Source organism: Vigna umbellata, chromosome 1, assembly GCF_029865625.1.
Source record: "Vigna umbellata cultivar VRB3 chromosome 1, Vumbellata_1.0, whole genome shotgun sequence".
Taxonomy (NCBI): Eukaryota; Viridiplantae; Streptophyta; class Magnoliopsida; order Fabales; family Fabaceae; genus Vigna; species Vigna umbellata.
In genome coordinates, this window is record NC_142165.1 from 87,524,020 (window position 1) to 87,545,670 (window position 21,651).

General features: G+C 33.3%; 2 protein-coding genes across 4 annotated transcripts; both read right to left on the reverse strand.

Moving 5' to 3' along the window:
- Positions 1–1,083: 1,083 nt before the first annotated feature.
- LOC124842748 (uncharacterized) lies at positions 1,084–2,588 on the reverse strand. Its single transcript, XM_047319306.2, has one exon. It carries the CDS (start codon positions 2,347–2,349, stop codon positions 1,678–1,680), a length of 672 nt encoding a protein of 223 aa, XP_047175262.1. The 5' UTR covers positions 2,350–2,588; the 3' UTR covers positions 1,084–1,677.
- A 12,776-nt stretch (positions 2,589–15,364) lies between these two features.
- LOC124842750 (GTP-binding protein Era-like protein) lies at positions 15,365–20,025 on the reverse strand. 3 transcript variants are annotated; one of them, XM_088104610.1, is made up of 11 exons: positions 19,614–20,025; positions 19,152–19,297; positions 18,350–18,490; positions 18,161–18,274; positions 17,931–18,056; positions 17,109–17,189; positions 16,738–16,836; positions 16,524–16,625; positions 16,073–16,153; positions 15,776–15,909; positions 15,365–15,539 (listed from the first exon to the last, which is right to left on the reverse strand). In XM_088104610.1, the coding sequence occupies exons 1-10, from the start codon at positions 19,987–19,989 to the stop codon at positions 15,823–15,825; spliced, it is 1,353 nt and encodes a 450-aa protein (XP_087960736.1). In that variant the 5' UTR covers positions 19,990–20,025; the 3' UTR covers positions 15,365–15,539; positions 15,776–15,822. The 3 variants fall into 3 exon arrangements, with proteins under 3 accessions (XP_087960736.1, XP_087960735.1, XP_047175264.1); XM_088104609.1 differs by lacking the exon at positions 15,365–15,539 and adding an exon at positions 15,605–15,687; XM_047319308.2 differs by lacking the exons at positions 15,365–15,539; positions 17,109–17,189 and adding an exon at positions 15,605–15,687 and having other exon boundaries at positions 19,614–20,022.
- Positions 20,026–21,651: the final 1,626 nt, after the last annotated feature.

Below are 21,651 nucleotides of genomic sequence, written 5' to 3' on the forward strand. Positions count from 1 at the left end.
GTTTTATTTTATCATAGGAGCAAAATTTAACCATGTAATTCCTCAAATAATTTGAAACTTGCTGCTTTTACCAAAAAATAATAATAAAACATCATAAAATCCCCATTGTAGATAACAACCATGCAGTTATTTTATGAGAATTTGCTTATGAAGAAGAAATTCAATAGGAAAAGCTTGTGTACATAAAAGTAAGGTAATAGATGCGTATTTTTTTGCTTATTTGATGGAAACATTCAATTTCTATTTGGATTCTTAAAAATTTATATAAATAAAACAATTTCTTTGTGTTATTTATTTGAAAAGTGTTATATAATTAGCAAATAAATTAGAAATATTTTAAAAGTAAAAGTTAGTTTTATCTTTCTTCACAAGTTTTAAAATGATTTTAACTTGTGAATGTTTGAATTGTGTTAGATTGAAAAAAATTCAACCTTTTAAAATATGGGTAAAACTTAATCCAACCCAATTAGTTAGGTTAAGCGAATTTAAACTGAGTTGAAAGTTTGTTAATCTATAACCAACTAATAATAACTCTTTAATTATTATTTTTACTATTTTTCTTAAGTTATTTATTACTTTTAGAGATATAGATCGATAATTTGATATTTTAAAAATTATAATATTACTAAATAATGTTTCAATTATGTAAATGTTTAATTTATTTATTTGTTCAATTATATATAGATTGATATTTTAATTTTTAACTAAAAATATTTAGAGTAATATTTATCTCTTCAAACACTTAATTCACTTAACTCTTACCTATGTGTATATTCTCTCTTTTTGAAGGAGTGATATCTCTTTTCAACACACAAGTGAGAGAGTTATGACAGTGAAATTAAATGTTTAGGAATTTATTTAGTAGTTCAAAAGTTGAAATGGTTATACCATATGTACCTCAAAATCCTAGTATGGTAATTTTTTAGTATAAAGAAATCTTATTTTTTTATTTAAAAAAAATATGTTTAACTCATATATTAATTAGTGAGATGAATTCCAGTTTGAATGAATTCAAAATTGAATGCACTAAAATTGGTAGCTCCAAATTATGCTTATAAAAAAAAGACTGGCCAACTTGGTGACATTATATGTGGTTATCTGTGTATTGCATGGAATGCGAATAACGATAGTACTCTTGTTGCTGGCTCCTCCAGCGTGGAAATATTGGATAAAAAAATGCATCCCTTCCTTTTCCTGCAACTCTTGAGAGAGTTGGAAATATTATCCTACCAACTATATGTAGCTGGTTTTTGCTTTTCAGGATGCTACATGAATAAATCAAGCATCAACCATTCACGTTTATTAGGAATACAATACCATTCCCTTGCATTTCTCTCATAGCTAGCTAATAAAACTATAAACTGTAGAATACGATCAGCATCGCTTCCATTCTCCATCAAGGAACATATTCTTCAGTTCCAAGCCTCATTCAATTATATTATCTCCACGTCATTACCTTACCTTGATTTCGCCAAAAACAAAATCATTACTAACAATATTAGCCATTGCTTATTCACCCTAAAACACACACTTTCACACAATGTTATGCGGTCGAGTGAAAATTATCCACACTGGATCACAAAGGAAACGGGTAGAGCCACTGTCATATATTATCTATTTTCTTTTTTTAAACAGATTTTCATTATTCAACCCTTTTTTCTTTCTAGGTTTGAAAATCTATGACGGATTCTGAACAACAATGGCAGAAGACTCTTCCCTAAGAAACCTCAATTGCTTCGCGATGAACGCTTCAATGGCGCGTTGGAACTCCTCATTGCTCAGCTTATCCTGCGGGTACAGATTTTCCTGTGGGTTTTCGAGCCGCTTCTCGGTCTCCGACCGACGGAGATTTCGCCTGCGAGGCGTTTTTAGGCTGTCTCCTTTCCAGTTCTCTGACTTGCTCCGGCGGTACTTCGCGGCGGGTTCTACACTCGGCCGACCCTGGACCGTCTCGGCTATGACCTGCTTGTCATGGAACTCGGGCTCGGGATGCACGCGCGGCGGCGGCGCGTGGAGTACAGTGACGGGGGTGCGGGAGTTGAGGAAATCGTGGTAGAGAGCGTCCGCCGCGGAGCGGGGGCCGGAGAGGCAACGGGACTGGGCGAGGAGGGCGGCGATGATGGCGTTGGAGAGGGCGAAGACGAAGAGAGGGCTGGCGGCGAAGGAGAGGAAGCGGGTGAGGAATTGCGCAGAGAGGGCGAAGGCGAAGGGTAGGCGCGTGAGGAGCCAGGAGAGGAGGAGGAAGAGGAGGCAGAGTTCGAGAATGCGAAGGGTTTTGGAAACGGCGGCGAAGAGGTTTTGTGTTTGAATGGCGTTGGCCTTTTCTGGTTTGAAGAGAAACTGGTCCATTGACGAAGACAGGAAGAAGCACTGACCGAGTGTTGTGTATGAGTTTGAAGAAGAAAAGGTTATGTTGTTGTGTTGGGCAGAAGAAATTGGGAGAAAAGAGACAGAGGGTGAGAGTGGGTTGAAGAAACAAGAGTGAGAGTGAGAGATAGAGAGAGCATGAGGAGTTGTTGCTTACTGTCTGAAAGTTGGCATAGGTGAAGCTTCTTTTAACACATACTTGCTCTTTTATAGACTCCGCCACCTGCCACTCCCACCAACATTTTTCTCTCTTCTCATCAATGTCTTTTATTTTCAATTAATAAACACCAAAATATTCTCCTGTTTCACTTTCTTATAATACAATTTTTTTTTTTAATATTTTGGAAGATAAATTTATTTACATTACTAATTAACGTAAGTTCATTGTTATCAGAATAAAATGAAGTTTAATATAGATTAAACCGCAATTTTACATATAGATTATCTAAAATCAATGACATATTAAACTATCATTATCAAATTATACGTATTGTTTTGAATACGGATGGAGGTCAGTCTAATTTACAGTGAGTCATTTAAAGTCTAAATGTTATTTTAAAGTCTAAATATTAAGTAGAACAAATCGTTCAAATCCTTCAAAGCAAAAAACATTCCAATATCAAAATGAGATTAATGTTGATGATTAAAAATTAATAACACAATAAATACAAATTATTATTTTTTTATCTTAAACCTTTATTTATATATTGGTAATGAATTAATTAGCTTTTTATCAACCAAATTCACTCATAAATCACTAAATAATTCAAAAATATATGATTGTTTATCCGATCCATCACTAAGCGGGCGATTATGTATAGTTTAGCATAATAAGGAAGTATTTAAATATGGTGATTTGCTTGGTCCCGAAACGGTGGGAGATAGCTTAAGATCGAACTCTAAGATACCTTTTTTTTTATTATTTTTTTGGTGTGGAAGATATTTTATTGTGGAGCGGAGAGATAATGAGAAGAATCGGTCTTGGCGAAGGGGTTGAGATAAGATGTGGCAATTTCACGTGAGGCGATGTATTAGTCACACTGCAAGCTGCAAGGGGTTACAGCTTCTGCATTCTGTTCTCGTACTTTTATTGTTGTAAGAGGAAACGATTTTGTTGTACTAATAACATTGTCAGTTTTTTCCTAAACCAAATTTGTCAAAAACTCATTAAAACATAAATATACGCTTTATTAAATTAGCTTTTGGGAAATTTTTATCTTTGATTATAGGAGTCTCCCAATGAGACTGACATTATATCTGTTTCAGATATTATTTTTCTTACCGAGTCAATTGAACGTTGTTCTTGATCTCACGTGGATGCGCAGTGCCCAACTTGAAACATTCCACGCTTCATTTCTCTCTTCTGCTAAACTTTATGTGTCTTTTTGTTCGAACATTTTCCCTCAAGAAGTTGGTAAACGAAAATTAAATAAATAATAAAAAAATAAATTAGTGAGTTAATTAGGAGGTTCGTAAAAGACGTGATGAGTGAGGTCCGTACGGGATTGCAAGTTGCAAAAAGAAAGGTTACATTCATCACGTGTCGCTCTAGTGAAGCACGAAAGCGGGACCAGTTCAAGACGTAACAACAGTAATAATAGTGCTATTTATACATTATTTTAATATTTATTTTCTACTCTTTCACTGCTTCTCTTCGTTTATAAAATCACTTCTTTTTCTGCACTGATTATCCAATGTCTTTCACAAATTTAAATTTTTATGCAATTCACACCTGACATTCACCACATACATGCATGCTTCGTTTACCTTTAATTTAATAAACTTTTGAAAGTTTATTAAAACATGTGTATGGAAACTGTTTTTTGTTAAAAATTATGATTACTTACAGTAATTGTATTGAAATGGATGTCACCTGAGAAAGTAAGGCGTAGGGTTTTTCTACTGTGAAGAAGCTATCAAGTCCCTTCAGATTGACAAGATGTTTCAAAATTCAAAATTTGATTGCATATTTAAAGGAATGCAATGAATGTATGAAGCTGAAGGCAGAAACCAGGAGTTTGACCACGGCACCCAGAAAAAGTTTTGTTGAATGACCGTCCTCACCAGTCATCAAAACAAAATTATGTTTAAATTAATGAAGCAGCTACTGTCTCCGTCTTCATGCTTACAAAAAATTTAACTTCAAAAATTGCAAAAAATTACATATACAATTAAAATTCTTTAGAAAATCACCTACCAATTTCCAGTTTACTGGAAAAAAAAGCACTTTTGTTTTCATAGATTTCCTTTAGCGGATTTTTTTTTTGCACAAAATTATGTAAAAACTCTTACATAGCAGATTTTAAATTCTTACATGTCTAATTGACTACAACCAAATTACTTCCACATGATAGAATCCTAAAAGAGTCCGCAAAATTTTTCTCTCTTATGAATTTATATAACAAAATCGTAAGAAAAATATTATGAAATATTAAAAGTCCAATATAATATTATAAATATGTGGTAAAAAAGCTATATGCATTAATTTAAATTAGAGTATTTTAGAGAAGATGTTATCATTTGATCAGAATAAGGAAAGTGTAATTTTTTTAATACATGAGATATACTAGTGTAAAATGATATTTGAACGTCTATCATTCAAAGTCACTTTAGAAAAAAGTCAATCTAAAAAATTACGAACTATTAAACATAGAACTATTCCGGTAGATATCATATACACTTCAAATGTTGGTCTTATGGGTTCTATAACGTCGTATATGACTTTAAGTTGTTAAGCTCATCCTGTTAAACTAACGAATTCGAACTGTCGAGCTATTAAGCTCATCTTGTTGAGTTTGACTTGCGAAGTTTTGTGCAGAACTTAACATTATGACGTCGAAAGTACAGGAACTTGTTTGATACAAATAAAGTCTCACATCGGATAAAATAAGAGATGGACATGAGTTTATATACACATAAGATATCTCCATTGGTAAGAGACCTTTTGGATTGGTACCAAAAACAAATTCGTGAGGGCTTGACTCCCTTTTTTGTCCAGCATCTAATGTGATATGACGATCGTCCCTCTGATATCATATGTGTATAAACTTTTCAAATCATCTCTCGTAATCATCACTTATATTTGGTAAATTAATATAAACTCTAATCCATATATGAATGCATACAAATCTCACTTTTTTTCTCATAAAAGGTATGACCCTATCTCATTGGAAAATATTTATTTTATTATAATTGAATATTACATAAATTATAATCATCACTCCTTATATTTACAACATTTTGACAATTTTTCGTATTAATCTTGAGGTGACACGAAAGATAAGTGGTCATGCAAAATCTACACGTTCAAATATACACTTGAAAATCAACATAAGGAGCAAGGAAACCAAAATTGAGTAAAATATATTAAATAAGTATTATAATTTATGTACTGATCAATTAACAAAATATGCTCTTCTCAATCTATCATGTCGAATAATTCAAGATTTGATATAATTATTGTGAATACAACCTACACTGAAATTTTAGGTTGTTTAAAATTGGAGGAGTACTAAAAAAAATTCAATCTCGAATAGAAAATTAAGGATCACTCAATGTTTGTCGAAAAGTTAGATGCCTCTTTACTCAATCCCTACTCAATCCTAACATGTTTAACAAAATAAATATTTCTAATATTTCTTATTATTCACGTATTTCAAATTAGAAAGTAAAACATTTTAATATATTATGACAATCACATATTCTTTGCCACCGCTTCGTATATTAACATTTTAAAAAAACATACAAGCTTATCTAACTTTATATTCTATATACTATAATATTTTATATATGGTAACCAAAATTAAATGATAATTAAAATAGAAAACTAATCTGGAGAGCTTTGTTACAACACAGAGGAAGATCATGGAGAAGAAGCGGTGGCGTTAAGTGGCTGTCGCAAAGGCAAAACACGATGTAGATTGGTGGGTGGATGTGCAAACCCTCCTTCTCAGCAATGTGGATGAACACCAATAAGGAGCAGTGACTGACCACTTTCCACTACGATTATTGCGCATGTAACCATTGTTTTATGTGACCAATTTCAATTTTAGTGACGGTTCATTAAGGGAAGCACAGTGATATATGTTTTGTTTAATTTTCAACAACGATTTTAGAAGCAACCGTCGTTATAAAATTTCAATTATTTACAAGTTTGTGATTGCATTTTTTTTAAAACTACAATGGTGTTTTAAATGTGGTCATTTGTGACATTAATAAAAGACATTTTTGTACAATTTATGCTCATTTTTTACAAAGTTAAATGTTCTGTATAGGTTAATTTTAAACTCTAAAATGTAGATTGGATACGCATAGATAGTTAATAATTTAAAATGTTTATTGTTTCAGTAGGGATTTTGTGAGACCGAGACACCAACCTTTGACTTGTGCGCTCCGCTTGTCTGCTTCCAGTCTGGATCGATCTGCTCAACGGTTGTAGGGACCAGACAGTTGAAAGGCTTTCCTACATGTTGACCGTTCGGTTCCTCGCTCGAGATCGTACACCATTCAGACCGATCGGTAGTATATGAGTCCATAGTGAAGTAGATGATTTCCTGCACCCTTACCGCTCGGTCGACGCACCCTTACCGTTCGGTCGGCTATGAGCCCATAGTAACATAAGCTCCCCAAGTCCGAGTTAATCGTTCAGCTTTAGCCGAACGGTTAACTATAGGACTTATGAGTTTCAGGGAGGTTGTTCTCGTTGTATTGAGGAGTTTGCTCTCTGTGTGCTTCAAGTTGTTATATCTTATTGGGCTGAACGATTTCATGTATTGAATCTGGCTGCATACTTGACAGTCCTAGTTGTTAGAGCTTCCTGGTTGATGAGAGTGAAAACTGCTCGATTGATAGGGATTTTCCTCTCGGTCTGACATCAACTCTAGTGGTCGAGAGGGATTTATCTCTCAACCGAGAGGAATTTTTCGCTCAGTCTTTGACTTCAACTTTGACGAGAGGGTTTTAACTCTTGGCCAAGAGGGTTTTACCTCTTGGTCTTTAACTTCAACGAGAGGAGTTTACCTCTCGGTCGAGCGGGATTTACCGCTCGGTCTTTTTCTTTAATCTGGACGATAGGGCTTTACCTCTCGGCCAAAAGGGATTTACCTCTTGGTCTTTAACTTCAACGAGAGGAGTTTACCTCTCGGTCGAGTGGGATTTACCGCTCGGTCTTTGGCTTCAACTTTGACGAAAGGGTTTTACCTCTTGGTCTTTAACTTCAACGAGAGGAGTTTACCTCTCGGCCGAGCGAGATTTACCGCTTGGTCCTTTTCTTTAATCTGGATGAGAAGGTTTTACCTCTCGGCCAAGAAGGCTTTACCTCTTGGTATTTAACTTCAACGAGAGGAGTTTACCTCTCGGCCGAGTGGGATTTACCGCTCGGTCTTTGGATTCAACTTTGACGAAAGGGTTTTACCTCTCGGCCAAGAGGGTTTTACCTCTTGGTCTTTAACTTCAACGAGAGGAGTTCACCTCTCGGGCGAGCGGGATTTACCGCTTGGTCTTTTTCTTCAATTTGGACGAGAGGGCTTTACCTCTTGGTCTTTAACTTCAACGAGAGGAATATACCTACGGAGATGTCCCGCCCGAATAAGACTTTCTATTTCATTTTTTAATGTTATGCAGTCTTCTGTAGTATGTCCATGATTTTGATGGTACCGACAACTCTTCCTTTTATCTGCGTTTCTTGGAGGTGGTTTCCTTCGAGGTGTGAGAAGTTTCGCGTTGAGGGCTTATTCGAGAACTTTTGCCCTAGGTGCATTGAGGGCTGTATAATGGTGAAACTTGAATGTTCGAGGAAGCTCCCCACTCTTATCGTTACCACCGAACGGTCGCTTGCCATCCTTTCTACTTCCGCTTACATCAGCCTCTTGTTGCCGCTTCCTTTGTGCAAACGCATTTCCTCCATACGGATGAACCTAGTTGCTCTCTCTTAAAGCTCTTCCATAGTTTTTGGTGGTTGTGCATACAATTTTTCCGCAAATATCCTAGTCTCATACATGAAGGCAAATTGTTGATGATAAAAGATTGATCGATCTCTTTAACCCGTCGCGCGGTTTCAGTGTACCTTTTCATAAAAGCCTTCAAAGTTTATCCTTTCTTCTGCTTAGTATTTATCAATTCCGCCGGTATTATCTCCTATTTTCGATTGGATGCGTATTGTTTTCTAAAGAGGTTTTCCGCAATAGCGAAGCAATCCACTGTGTTGGGAGGAAGAATGTTATACCATTCCAATGCCTCTTCCTTAAGTGATAATGAGAAGGCTCTGCACATGACTGGGTTGTTGTTTGTATAGAATGCCATTGCATTACCGAACGTCCTCAGGTGATTATCCGGATCAGCTGAACCATCATACTTATCCAATACAGGAGGAGTTTTTTCTGGCATTGGAGTTTGCATGATGGTCGCCGTAAAGGAAAATAAACTGGTAGGTCGAACAGTCTACATGGGTGTTGGTTCCCTTCTAGCTCGACCGTTCGGGTTGGTGTGATTATGGCTTGCTTCGTTAGCATTCTCTCGATTCGAGGCAGACCGCTCGGGAGGGACCCGTTCGGCCCTTAGCGCCCCCATCTCCTCTGCATGCCTCCGCTGCATCTCTTGCTGCGCATGCGCCTGCGCTTGTATGATCTACGTCTGTGCCTCAATCTGGGCTTGTAACTCTCTGATTAAATCTCTGGTGGTCTGCTTTTCCATATTTCTTGTGGTCACCATTAGGTGTCTTCAGCTTGCTTTCGGCCCCACGGTGAGGACGTCAAAATGTTTCGGTAGGGATTTTGTGAGACCGAGACACCAAGCTTTGACTTGTGTGTTCCGCTTGTCTGCTTCCAGTCTGGACCGATCGGTCACCTTCAATACTGGTCGTTCGATGAACTTCAGTCTTGACCGCTCGGTCACCCTCTTGGCAAAAGAGTGGAGGTACCTGCAAAAGACACTCCGACGCTCAAGTTAGGAGCGGTTTTATGAACTGTTTGTTACAGTTAAATATTGAAGTCCTGATCGGACGTGAATAGGGCATAGTGAAGTGTGAGTTGAATGTGTCCTTACCTCAAGCCTAAACTCTTATTTATAGAGTTTAAAGGAATCTGACCAATTAATTTACCTCTTAATGGTCATTAATACAAACCTTAATTGTTTAACGGTAGCTGTTATCACATTTATTGCGCTTTAACTCTGCTCAACGGTTGTCGGGACCAGACAACTGAAAGGCTTTCCTGCATGTTGACCGTTCGGTTCCTCGCTCGAGATCATACGCTATTCAGACCGATCGGTAGTATATGAGTCCATAGTGAAGTAGATGCTTTCATGCACCCTTACCGCTCGGTCGGCTATGAGCCCATAGTAATACTTATAAATAATAAAAAAATCAATATATAACTTATATTTTTAATTCATATGTTAATATATAGAAAAAAAGTTCCTTTTGACATCAATAATTATCATTTGACAATTTATTATATACTTTTGTCTTTATAAAAAAATATAATGAAAAATAGTATGAAATAGAAGTAAAAAGTATTTGAACGTGAGATAGATATCGTTTTCCTTAATATTTTATTGATGATAAGAAAGCGTGACGCTTGATGTGGTAGGGTAGGACTGAGAAATACAAGGTGACAGAGTACATAGAGAAGAAGAAAAGATGAAAAACAGATATCTGATGAGAAAAGAGTGGTGAAAAATGGTGAAGAAGAGTATTAAAGTAGAGTAGAGTTGGTAGTTTGTAGGAATATGATATGTAGCTGTTTGCAGTGTTACTTTTGATATTGTGTAGAATAATAATAATAATAATGCAGAAAGGCAAGCGATCGACATGCATGTATGTTGGCCCTCCCATACATTTTCACTTCACTTCAATCATCCTTCTGCATATATTTTCAAACTCTGCATTTATTATTAACATTAAACACTTTTCTTTTCTTTTACTATCAAAAACAACAAAACTCTATGCCCCTTTTCTTTTAAACAATTCGGATAAGAAATTAACGATCTCATATCATTCTTCAGTCCTTTTCAAATATTAGTTTTTCTTATTGAATTGTCCCACTTTACTTCTTATCTTGATAAGTTGGTTTCTGACATTTTAAATATGAGACTTATTCTTTAAACGCACGAGTCCTTATAGCTCGATTCTTTTCTCTTTTTCTTCTCGGAAAAGACTTTGGGATTAGCATTTTTATCTTATCTAGAATCAAACATCATTTCAAGACTTCCATAAATTATTACTTAGTTTAACTTCTCATATATTATTTTGACAACTCTGTTCTTTTAGATGATTCAGTATATTTTCAAATTTTATTTATGTTAGTTATTATCATTTGGATGTAATAGTTTATTATTAAAAAATAATTGTCATCTAGTTAGTTAAAAAGTTATTCTCAACATATTATTTTACCCAAAGAAATTCTCAGCTGAACAATTTAATCAACTCAATAATAGTCTATTTAGGATTTAGGTTTAGGTTTAAGTGGTGAAAAAAAATATATTCTTAAATCAAAAGTTAAAATGTTAAAAATGTACTACAAATAAAAAAAATCTTCAAATTATCTACATGTCTACCGTACATTATTTAATTATTATTATAATAGATGCAGTGGTCTTTAGGTAAAAAACAATATTTTATCACAAAAGTAAGTTATCAATTTAGTGGGAAAAAGTTACTCTCCCATTTCTAATTATGGAGTCATTAACTTTAGTGGCATTTTTGTTCTTCTAAAAGTTGCATATAAATTATTAACGTCATTTATTTTTGACAAGATATTGGTTATGCATGCGCCTATATAACGAAAAGTATATTATTTTGGTTTTTTCATATTATTATTGATTAGGTAAATATCAATTATAATTATTTTATTAAGAGGTTTGATAGGTTTAAAATTTAATTAGTTAATATTAATACATACAAGGAGGTGGTCTAACAGAACATTTCCAGAATTCTGTTAAAGATAGGAGTATCACATACTTTAATTTTAGTTGCTAAGCTATGTTAGAAATATATCACCCTTAATTAATATGAATTGTTAATAGACATTAAAATATGACTAAGCATACCAAATTGAGGATATTATTGATTCAATTATAAATGACTGATTGGAGAGCAAAATGTACGACATCGGAATATAATATTTTGCGAAAGTACGTGTGTGTGTAGATATGTTTAGTACTCTAAAAACTTGTATGCATCCTTATTTAATCAACTTTATACAATCAATGAGTTAAATGATAAAAAAATTCATATAATTGGTTCTCTTGCGTATGATGGGGAGATATACATGAATAGGTCAAGATTCAATTACATACAAGAATATCTGACATTAATTTTAATCCAAAATTTTAAACTAATGCGTTTTTGGTTTTTTTTCCCCTATGTATTGTTCATCATGCTAATTTCTATTTAATGTAAAACTCTAAATCGCACCTCCAAGAATCTCTCTTTCAAATGTGAGTCCTTCCATCTTGATACATGTTCCCCATCCAATAGAAGCACGAAAAATACCTTTCATAATGAATTATCCAAACATACTAGTTAGTCACCATGATGAAACTAGATAACTACTATAGTTTGTTATGCATAAAGAGAAACATGATATATATATATATATATATATTACTCTCAACCTACAATATTAAAAGAATAGGTTTTTTAATCTTTGTTCTTATATATTATTTATATTTCAATTTTTATCTAATATGAGACTCCAACACACTTGATTGCATGATCACATTGTTGTGTGGTTTTCTTATTACACAAGTTCCTCCATACTTGAAATAAAGAGTAGATTGACATGGAAATTTGATTGTTTAGGTTTATTTAATTAACCTTGGATATATATAATTCTACCTTAGTCCATGTTTTTATTTTTTGAATGTCTGCTACAAATATAACATTGTTGAGGGTATCAAAATCAAGACATTGAAGGAGGTTATTGAAGTAGAAAAAATCGAAAATAATGATATAAGAAAGATGACGATGTTGAGAACAAAATTAAGAGAATGATGTCACATTGTATATCAAAGAAAAGGGAATCGAAATAAAAGCCAACATATGAATTGAAGTGAAGAGAGAATGATAAAGAATTCAAGAGGTGCATCGTGAGAGGCATTCGCAAGATGGAATCGAAAAGATGGACAACGTGAGATTGAAGAGGGAAATTAGTATATGATAACTACTTCAACATGGACTTGGTAGCTGTAACTAACACAACTTTAGTAGTTTTGAAGCAATTATCACAATTTATGTAATTTTCTTTTATTTTTGTTTAACGTTAGAAAAAAGAGAAAAATATAAATAGGTTATTAATGTAAAAATGGAGTGAAAAATTATAATTACAATTCAAAGATTTTAAGAACGACACAAACAAAATGACATATTTGATTATTGTTGCAATTTGAGTCACTACTTTCATATATTTCCTTTATCAATTTCCACTTTACTCTTAGTTATTTAATTTTTTGCAATTTACATATTATACTTTAAGTTTCCAGTTTAACCACTTCAATCCATCTTCATTTTCTTCATTTTTCTTTGCTACCATTTAATCTCCACACGTCATTCCACCTTAATATTAAAATACAAAAAAAAAATTATTATTGAAAAAATATACATAAATTTCTTATTGAAATTCATATTAAAAGAGAATTCAAGGAATTGAATATCTTTATGAATTTAATCCACAATATAAGCGGTTTGCATATAAATTTGGTTTTAATTATAGAATTTTAAAAATCATTGCACTGTAATTTTTATTGAAAAATAATAGTTCCTAATCCAATAATTAAAAATCCACAAAATTGATTTGGTTCACTAAAATTATATTGGACAAGTTATCTAACCAAAATATTTGAGAAAACAAACATATACAACAATATCCAAATGTAAGATCACAAAAATTCGCATGTACAACTCAAGTACTTTAACAGCATATTTTTGTTCTCTTCTATCTCTCTTAATTGATTTAATTATGTTCTCTTTGACTTGCAAGATATTAAAAAAATCACATTAAAAGACTATAAGTGCAACTACTATATAATCCATCAACCTTTAGCTCAATTTTAATTATAACCATCATCGTATATGTGACTTTCAACAATGAATTTTACAACATTTAATTGAAAGTGGGTCATAGAGAGATTATTTAATATAATGATATGCTAAAGAGATAAGGATAAGAGGAAGATGAAAAGTGAAACGGCATGCAGCTCCATTGATGGTGGAAAATAGCTTAACCGGAATCTTAAGACAGAGAAGGAAAAACCATGAAAAAATTACGTTCAACTTTAGACAACGATCTTCAAAAGCGATTTTGTTTTGAAAACAGAAGCTTATTTTGAGAAACAGATGCGACTTTCTGGCCTGGAAAGTGCAAAAGATGGGAAGAGGAATATTTGTAAATGTTTTTAGAAGATACTATGCAGAGTTAATTAAACACTTTATCTCAACTACACTGCATTGATAGTTACATAGATATTTCGTTTTCCAAATCGTTTAAATTGGAATAATCGATCGTGCGGTTTAAGTGGGTTCTGCAAAAGGGTGACATTGACCATTTTCTCACCAAAAATGGTGATGTTCTTTCCATGGCATATTCTGTTTGCTGTTTTTGTTGTTTAAACTTATTATCGTGTTGTTCCCTATGGGACACGATTCTCTCTCCGCTTATTTCACGGACAAACCAAACATGTTTCTTGGTTTCACAGCCACACTACTACTACCACAAACTTTAAAGAAAACGATTCAGCTATGTAGCCCATAGCCCATAGCCCATAGGTACAGGCTTTGAAGTTGAGCCCGTGAATATGAGCAACTGTAGTCTTAAAGTTCAAAAGAGTTGGCTTGTTCCCTATATATTCCTACTTGAGTTAAAGCATACTACAACAAAATTTTAGTTAAAGCCCAATTTTACTTTTAGTATAACTAGTGCTTCAGTAGTTAGTTTTAACTACATAACAATTACTATTTTTAGTTTTTGTAAAATTCATTCAAGTTTTTGTGTTTCTCGTGCATTTATAGAAACTTTTTTTTATAGGGAAATATGATTGAGGAGAATTAATGTCATATATTAAAAGTGTTAAGGTAATGTTTTTCAAATAATTAAGATGGAGTAGTATAGGGGTTAAAACTGAAATTTTGTGTAATTTAATGTAAATTAAATTAGAATTCTGATATTGCATGAAGAGTGTTTTTACTTTTTAAAACAAATTATGTAAAGTGAAAGTTTTCTATTTGGTTGATTCTAATAATAAAAGCATGATTTGGAATTTAAAATTTTACATTCCGTTTTATTTTTCAAAAATTTAATTATCACCCCTAATTTTGGGTAGTTAAGATTGTGGCGTAATTGACAAAGAAGGAAAATTTGCAAAGAGTGGTCTAGTACTGGTGACTCTAAGAGAATATTACATAACTAGAAATTACAGTTTTATTTCTAAAAAAAGCATCAGAAAGAAAGATGAGGAAAAAAAAGTATTTAAATTACCTTTGACTTTAAAAATTAATATAGAACTATTAGACATATGAAAACAAAAGTATACAACTTTGAAAAAAGATAAACACTTGGATGCAATTTTGTGATTTCATATTCTTCGGAGGCCTAAAATGAATGACCTTTAGTCGACGTGTCTTTGATATTTCTCTGTTTGGTATTTAATCCAAAATGTAATTGCAACTTCATTGCATGTTTTCATATTTGATATTTCTCTGTTTGGTATTTAATCAAGAAGCAGAATAACTTATAGAAGTGAAGCACAAATCCAAATAGAAGCTCAGCAAGCCAGTCCCTTGCAAAATTGCTAATGAGTCATATATTGTTTCTTTCTTATCCTTTCAATTGAAAACAGTAAGAAAGACGGACACAAAGTTAGAATGAAACTGTTAATGCGTTTTCCGATTTAATTGGCACCTACTTGTAAGATTGAGCATTACATTTGATCTCACAACCCCAACTTAATTTTTCTTTTATATGTTTAAGCAAGTTTTGGATACTAAGATTATTATTAGACATCCTTTAACTTTCATAACAATTTCAACTGTGTAACGCAGCTTACATAAACTGTTTATAATTGAACAGCTAGAGTTCAAAACATAGACGAACCCTGATAATAGTTTTTCCTTAAAAATAGTTGTATGATTGAGAAATAGATGGTAATATGTATGAGTAACACTGCTGCTACTCCCATTCCTACAATTCAGCGGAAAACAAAAATAAATGTAAATGTGGTAGGAGAAAGGAAAGAGAAGCTAATGTGAAAATTGCTTCCATGTCTTAAATTTTCCATTCAAAATATTTTTAATTCACATTTTTACCAAATAGCGATTAATTGACAGGCCTACAAGGAATGGAAGAGGGTCAGTGTCAACCAAAATCATATACAGCTGAAGTTTTTATGCAAACCGTGGCGAGAGATCTTAACTTACATATTATACTAGATGTCTGATGAACTTTTTTGTTTGCCATCTTCACGTTATATAACACGTATCTGACCCCCATAACCATAGTGCTTTAGAAGCCCTTCATCTTGTCGCCAATTTTCTCTAACCTTTACTTCAATCTGTTCAGAGTTCAGACGCCGGTATATATACAGAGTAAACATTCCAGTCTAGAGGGAAAATGTATGCCACACTACCACTTGAAAGCAAGGTTAAGTAGGAAAATATGCAGGTCCAGATTCAAAACGAGTAGCACAGATACAGAATAAAAAATTTGGCACACACCTCAAGATAAACTTTCTTCTGTAAAAAATCTTCAACATCAAGGCGAGCAGCCATTGCAAGCAGTTTCAAAGCCTTTCCTTCCTGATGTATTTGAGCAAACATAGAAGTCGTTATTGTTCATATTCATCAGCTAACTGCTCATTGAAAAGCGGGAAGAGGCATCTTTAGCAGTAATTTGATTTTTTACAAAATAAAGATAATTTCTAAGATTAGAGATGAATAAACATATCAGGAGTCTAAGATTACTTTCAGTTGCAATGCATGTCCAAGGTCACTATCAAGACAGATAAAAATTCTTTTTAGCAACAATGTTATCAATTTCGGTGTTATGGAGTACACAAAGCCAGAAAAGCAGAAATAATATTGGCACTGTTGCTGTGACTCTATGACTGTACAAACAAATTCCATAATTCCACAAATGATCCACTGAATTCTGGTACAAGTGACATACTTTTCCAATAATGATAATCTTCTGTGAATTTTTCTCAACCAAAATCTCTACTTGTATGTAATCTTTTGCATTTGGCCGAGCTTTATAGTTTACAACATTTACCTGAAAGAATCGGATATAAGAAAATATTTGCAAATATTTTTACAAAATGAAATTAGTTATTCTTTCAATTTGAGAGAGGAAGGTGGGCTATATCACATAAAAATGAAGATACCTGACATGCGTATGGAATTTCATTTCGATACTGTATAAAAATCTTTTCTCTAACAATTTCAGCCACAAAAAATCTTTCTGGATGCTCACTGACTATATCCTGCAAATTCAGGCACGTCAAAGCAGCATAGAACATAAAAGAAACAAGTAGGCAGAAGAAATGGCAAGGGGGTATATTCAGGTTCTTATTGTATCCAAAGTTTCTAATAACATGCTATACTGATAGCGGAGGGATCTGCACTACAATATACCAGTGTATGAAATCTGTACAGAGCAAGACGAAATATCATACCCTATTTGTAATACTTGAACAATATTGATGGGGTGGTATCTACAGAATTGGCGATTTAGTTATGGTGCATTACAGCTTACATTGTTCACACCATGGGAGGTCGATGAGACTTGTATGTGAAATATCATCTCAAATGCCTTATTTTTCCAGTTCTGAGGGTACTGAAATCATTCAGAGATAATGTGTAATTAGTTACACATTAATTGGGAGAAAGTACTAACAACCTTCTCCATACCATTACTATGTCACTACCAGTCTGTAACTGCATGCCACTCTATTCCTATAGGTGGTATGGCATATTGACAAGATTATCACAATGGGATTGCTGGATTGAAGGTCACAAAATTAATCAGAATACATGTGCTAAGCTTCAAATTGATAGTGTGACTTCTCAAGTAGGATGTATATAAAGTTTGACCTGTCATGGATGAATGTCACTTTATTTTCTTTATAACACATCTTTATACAAGAAAAATTAACATGATTCATGACAACATTGTGGCATCACAGGATCTATAAAGCTAACACCACATCACTGGGAAAGGCTCAGTTACTTGTTTGTTTGACTGTCATTATATAAAATTTAAAATTTATCGGAACTGTTATAAATCAAGTAAAATAATGTGTATCTGCGACTGTCGTGGACATTTATATACAGCCTAGTTCACTTCAATGACCTTAAACATAAAGCCTAGGCAACTACTGGTTTTTATTTCAGTTTAAACAGCAAATGAAAACTCTATTTTACTCTTTCTGTAGTCAGGTGTGGAGTAGCAGAAATAATTATTATTTTGTGGTTTAGTTTAATGGGCTCCTCCTTTTATCTCAAACTGTGACATGAAACAATGGACAGAAAACATGAAATTTGAATGAGGAAAACAAAATTCTGACTTTTGACATGCCTTTGGATAATAAGCTGGTCCATTGGGAATCTTTGACAGTATCCAGTCCTTTACATCTTCAACCCCCTGACCATATTTGGCACTAACAGGTATAACCTCATCAACATCAGTAAATTTCTCATACCACTGCAAGGAATTTTAAATAATTAGGACATAAAATTTTAGAAAAATAAACATGCCAAAACCAGTGAATTACATCTGAATATAAATACTAATTATTTTGTTCCAACCTCAAGTTTCTTTGCAAGTTCCCCAGGTTTAACAAGGTCCTTCTTGTTTATAATCAATAGAGTGGGTGGTTTATCTTTGAGGTCTCCTACTCCTTCTTCCAACAATCCATCAATCTAGAGATAGGAAGCAATTTGGAAAAGCAGGAAAGAAAATAAAACTAAAATATTCTTGTAAAGGAAGATCTTTACTTTTTCGGGAGCTTTACGTGCGTCCACAAGAACCAACACACAGTCAGCATTAACTGCTGCACTGCGAACATTTTTCATCATCATTGAGTCTAACATGTGCATTTCCTTCTGTAGAACACCAGGTGTGTCATAAAGTATCATCTGCAACAGATTCTAAGGTCAGAAAATGAAAAAAATATAAATTCAGGTGTACATCCAATAAGATTGCAAATTCAGTATTAACATGACTCAAAAATAACATCTTTTAGTATAATGTTGAGCTTGTGTTTTAGTATAATGTTAAAAGAGAACAATTTATTAATTTAAATTACCCCCACGTCTTTTAGTTTCAGTTTAACAGTTGAAATGTCAATATGAGAGATAATTTATCTCTAAAAAAGGCACTAGGATTAGAATGTTGTTACTCGTTACTTAATCTAAAGCTAGGATGACAAACATCCAAGAAAACTAGCATTCATGTAATTGGATGTCTCTTTTCTAGTTAATGATTTAACTAAGAAAAGTTCCCACAATAAGAAGCCAATGACGCTCTTTGAAATGTGGACAGCATTGAGCATGATATATGAAGTGAAAGATCACTTTGATTTTGGAATGAAATAAATCATCAACTCAAAAATATGCTCCAAATATGATTTTGGATGGTCCAACCTGAACCCAAATAAGTATTATCCCACATTTAAGAAATAACAAAAACAGGCATAACAACTTTTACCGCCCACACACCACATCAGGAGCAAGTAACCAACTAGACAAGCTGACAAAACCAAACAGACGAAGTAAGAACCAATAATAAGATTAAAACCTGGTAATCCGTGCCAGAACATATACACAGAATTCGATGCCGGGTTGTTTGAGGTTTATCAGTAACTATTGACAACTTTTGGCCAAGCATTTGGTTCGCCAGTGTACTCTTTCCAACATTTGGCTTCCCAAGTAACGCCACATATCCTGCATTTGAAGAAATGTAAAAGCATGAACCAACTCTAAAGCCACATATCAGGCATTTTAGATTTTCAAACATGTTTTTGAACCCTGTCCAAACATAATCCTTTTGACGCACTCTCTATCACGGTTGAAACTTATTGGAAATTCTATCAATTTCATTAAGTCCAGGTCATCATTCAAGCAGCCTCTCCAAACTTGGTAAATTTCACTTAAATTTATCCGATATCATGTAGAAAGAGTGTATCAGGAAGATTCTTGATGAAACTCCTTTCTGAACGAAGCAAAATAAATTCAAAAAACCCTAATGCGAAACACTGACCGCTCCGATGGTCGGGACCGGTATCGAAGTCGAGCTCCTCGGTCTCGTAATCGTCGAGCAAGGCCATGTTCCGGTCGGGCTTGTCGCTGAGGGACAAGAAAGACGAGTCATCATCGTCCAAATACGAATCTCCTTCGTCTTCTACTGCTTCCTTTAATTGTAGTTGCAATTCTTCTTCGCCGACCCAGAGCTGGTCTTGTTTGGAGTGGAATGATTGGAAGCGACGGTGTCTGGTTCTGGAAGAGAGGTGGGAGAGGGATTCGGTGCGGTTCCGGTGAGAGGTAGCGAAGGCGCAAACGGGAAAGAGAGAGTGTTGAAGTTGAAAGAGGAAGTGTTGCGTGGGAACAGTTGCAGTTGAAGAAGCCAGCTTCTCCATTGCCAATGTCTCTGCTCCGCTCCGCTACTTCTTTTTATCCAACTTAGAGGATAAAATTAACTATTAACTATTAACCACTTTTCTTACCACGACGTCGTTTCTCTTGGTGAGCGCTTGTAATGGATCTCTATTGTATTCCTATATATGTAGAATTTTTTAAAGGGTTAAATATGTTTTTAGTCCCTAAACTATTGACCGTTTCTGGTTTTCGTCCCTCTTCCAAACTAAGGTACGATTTGGTCCTCAATCTTTAAAAAACGTTCGTTTTAGTCGAAAAAACGAACGTTTTGAGGACTAAAACGAGGACTAAAAACAAAATTTTGAGGACTAAAACGAACGTTTTTCTAAAGAATGAGGACCAAATCGTACCTTACTTTGGAAGAGGAACGAAAACCAGAAACGGCCAATAGTTTAGGGACTAAAAACATATTTAACCCTTTTTTAAAATATCAAAATAGCGTTTTTTATTTTCCTATAAAATATAGTATATTCTCCAAGCCAAGAAAATAATAAAAAATAAAAAATGAAAAGCATCAATATCTTATTTGCCTTGAACAGTGCTGCCAAGGATAGTAGTACCTTTGTGGTGAACTCTTTTTTTTTTTCTATGAAGAGTATTTGTCGTTTACAAATTATAATATATCATTAAATATCGATTGGTTATTATAATCTTAAATACAAAACGAAAAATTATGACTATTTTATGTCAAAAGAGTGGAGATAAATTAAGAAAATAATTATATGTAAACAAAAAAAAATTGTTAAGAAATAAATTCTAATTCTTATTCAATTATATAAAAGGAGGTTTGCACCTATATATATTTATAAAACTTCCAACAAAAATAACAGAAAAATTTAAAATTTGAAAATAACACTTTTTATGATACTTTTTAGGCTAGTTTATATATATAAAAAAATTATTTAATTAGTACTTTGGTTATCAAAGATAAATATTTAATGCTTTTTATTTAATTGAGTTATGATTATATTTAAAATTGTATAATGTTAATATTTCAGTTAAACTGATATAATGTTATTTTTGTGAGTGTTACATGTTATTATTTTAAATTTTCATTTTTCTAATTCTTTTATTTTTCTTTTTATTCATTTATCTCTTTTCTTTTTTTATATCATATCTTCGTTTTCTTCCTTTTTAAGATTATTTTGAAGATTAATACTATTATTCTTATTGGCAGTTCAAAAAGTATGTTCAATAATAATAGTATATACAACCTTTATATCTTGCCATAGACGATGAGCTAAAAAATATGTATTTTTAATATTTAAACTTAAGAAGTCAAATTCACAAGAGTCAAGCCCAGTTATTTTGTCATAAGAAAACTACTAATTAAGCTAAATGTAGTAGATAAGTTTTATTTTCTAGCTAAATACTAGTAACATGCAAACCACCATCCACGTTATAACCAAACAAGATAAACTATTTAATAGTAAGTAGTTCTCATTTTTGTGTATCTTCAGTGCAAACAAAATTTTGAATCCACCATTCATTGAGAAGAAGCTTAATAAGTCATTTATAAACATGAAAGTTATAAAATAACAAGCCAATAATCACCAAATTTAACTGAAGTTTACCTATCATACTAATCAACTTTCTTTTCAAAAAAGTAAGTTTCACAATTCTTATCAACCAAAGAATGAAAA

What these genes read in the sequence shown, in the direction of transcription:
- LOC124842748 (XM_047319306.2), bottom strand. Translation starts at nt 2,349, where the DNA reads ATGGACCAGTTTCTCTTCAAACCAGAAAAGGCCAACGCCATTCAAACA.
- LOC124842750 (XM_088104610.1), bottom strand. Translation starts at nt 19,989, where the DNA reads ATGGAGAAGCTGGCTTCTTCAACTGCAACTGTTCCCACGCAACACTTC. An exon ending in GACCAGCTTATTATCCAAAG is followed by an intron (nt 17,190 to 17,930) that starts GCATGTCAAAAG and finishes GAATGATTTCAG; the next exon opens with TACCCTCAGAACTGGAAAAA. An exon ending in AAATTCCATACGCATGTCAG is followed by an intron (nt 16,626 to 16,737) that starts GTATCTTCATTT and finishes CGATTCTTTCAG; the next exon opens with GTAAATGTTGTAAACTATAA.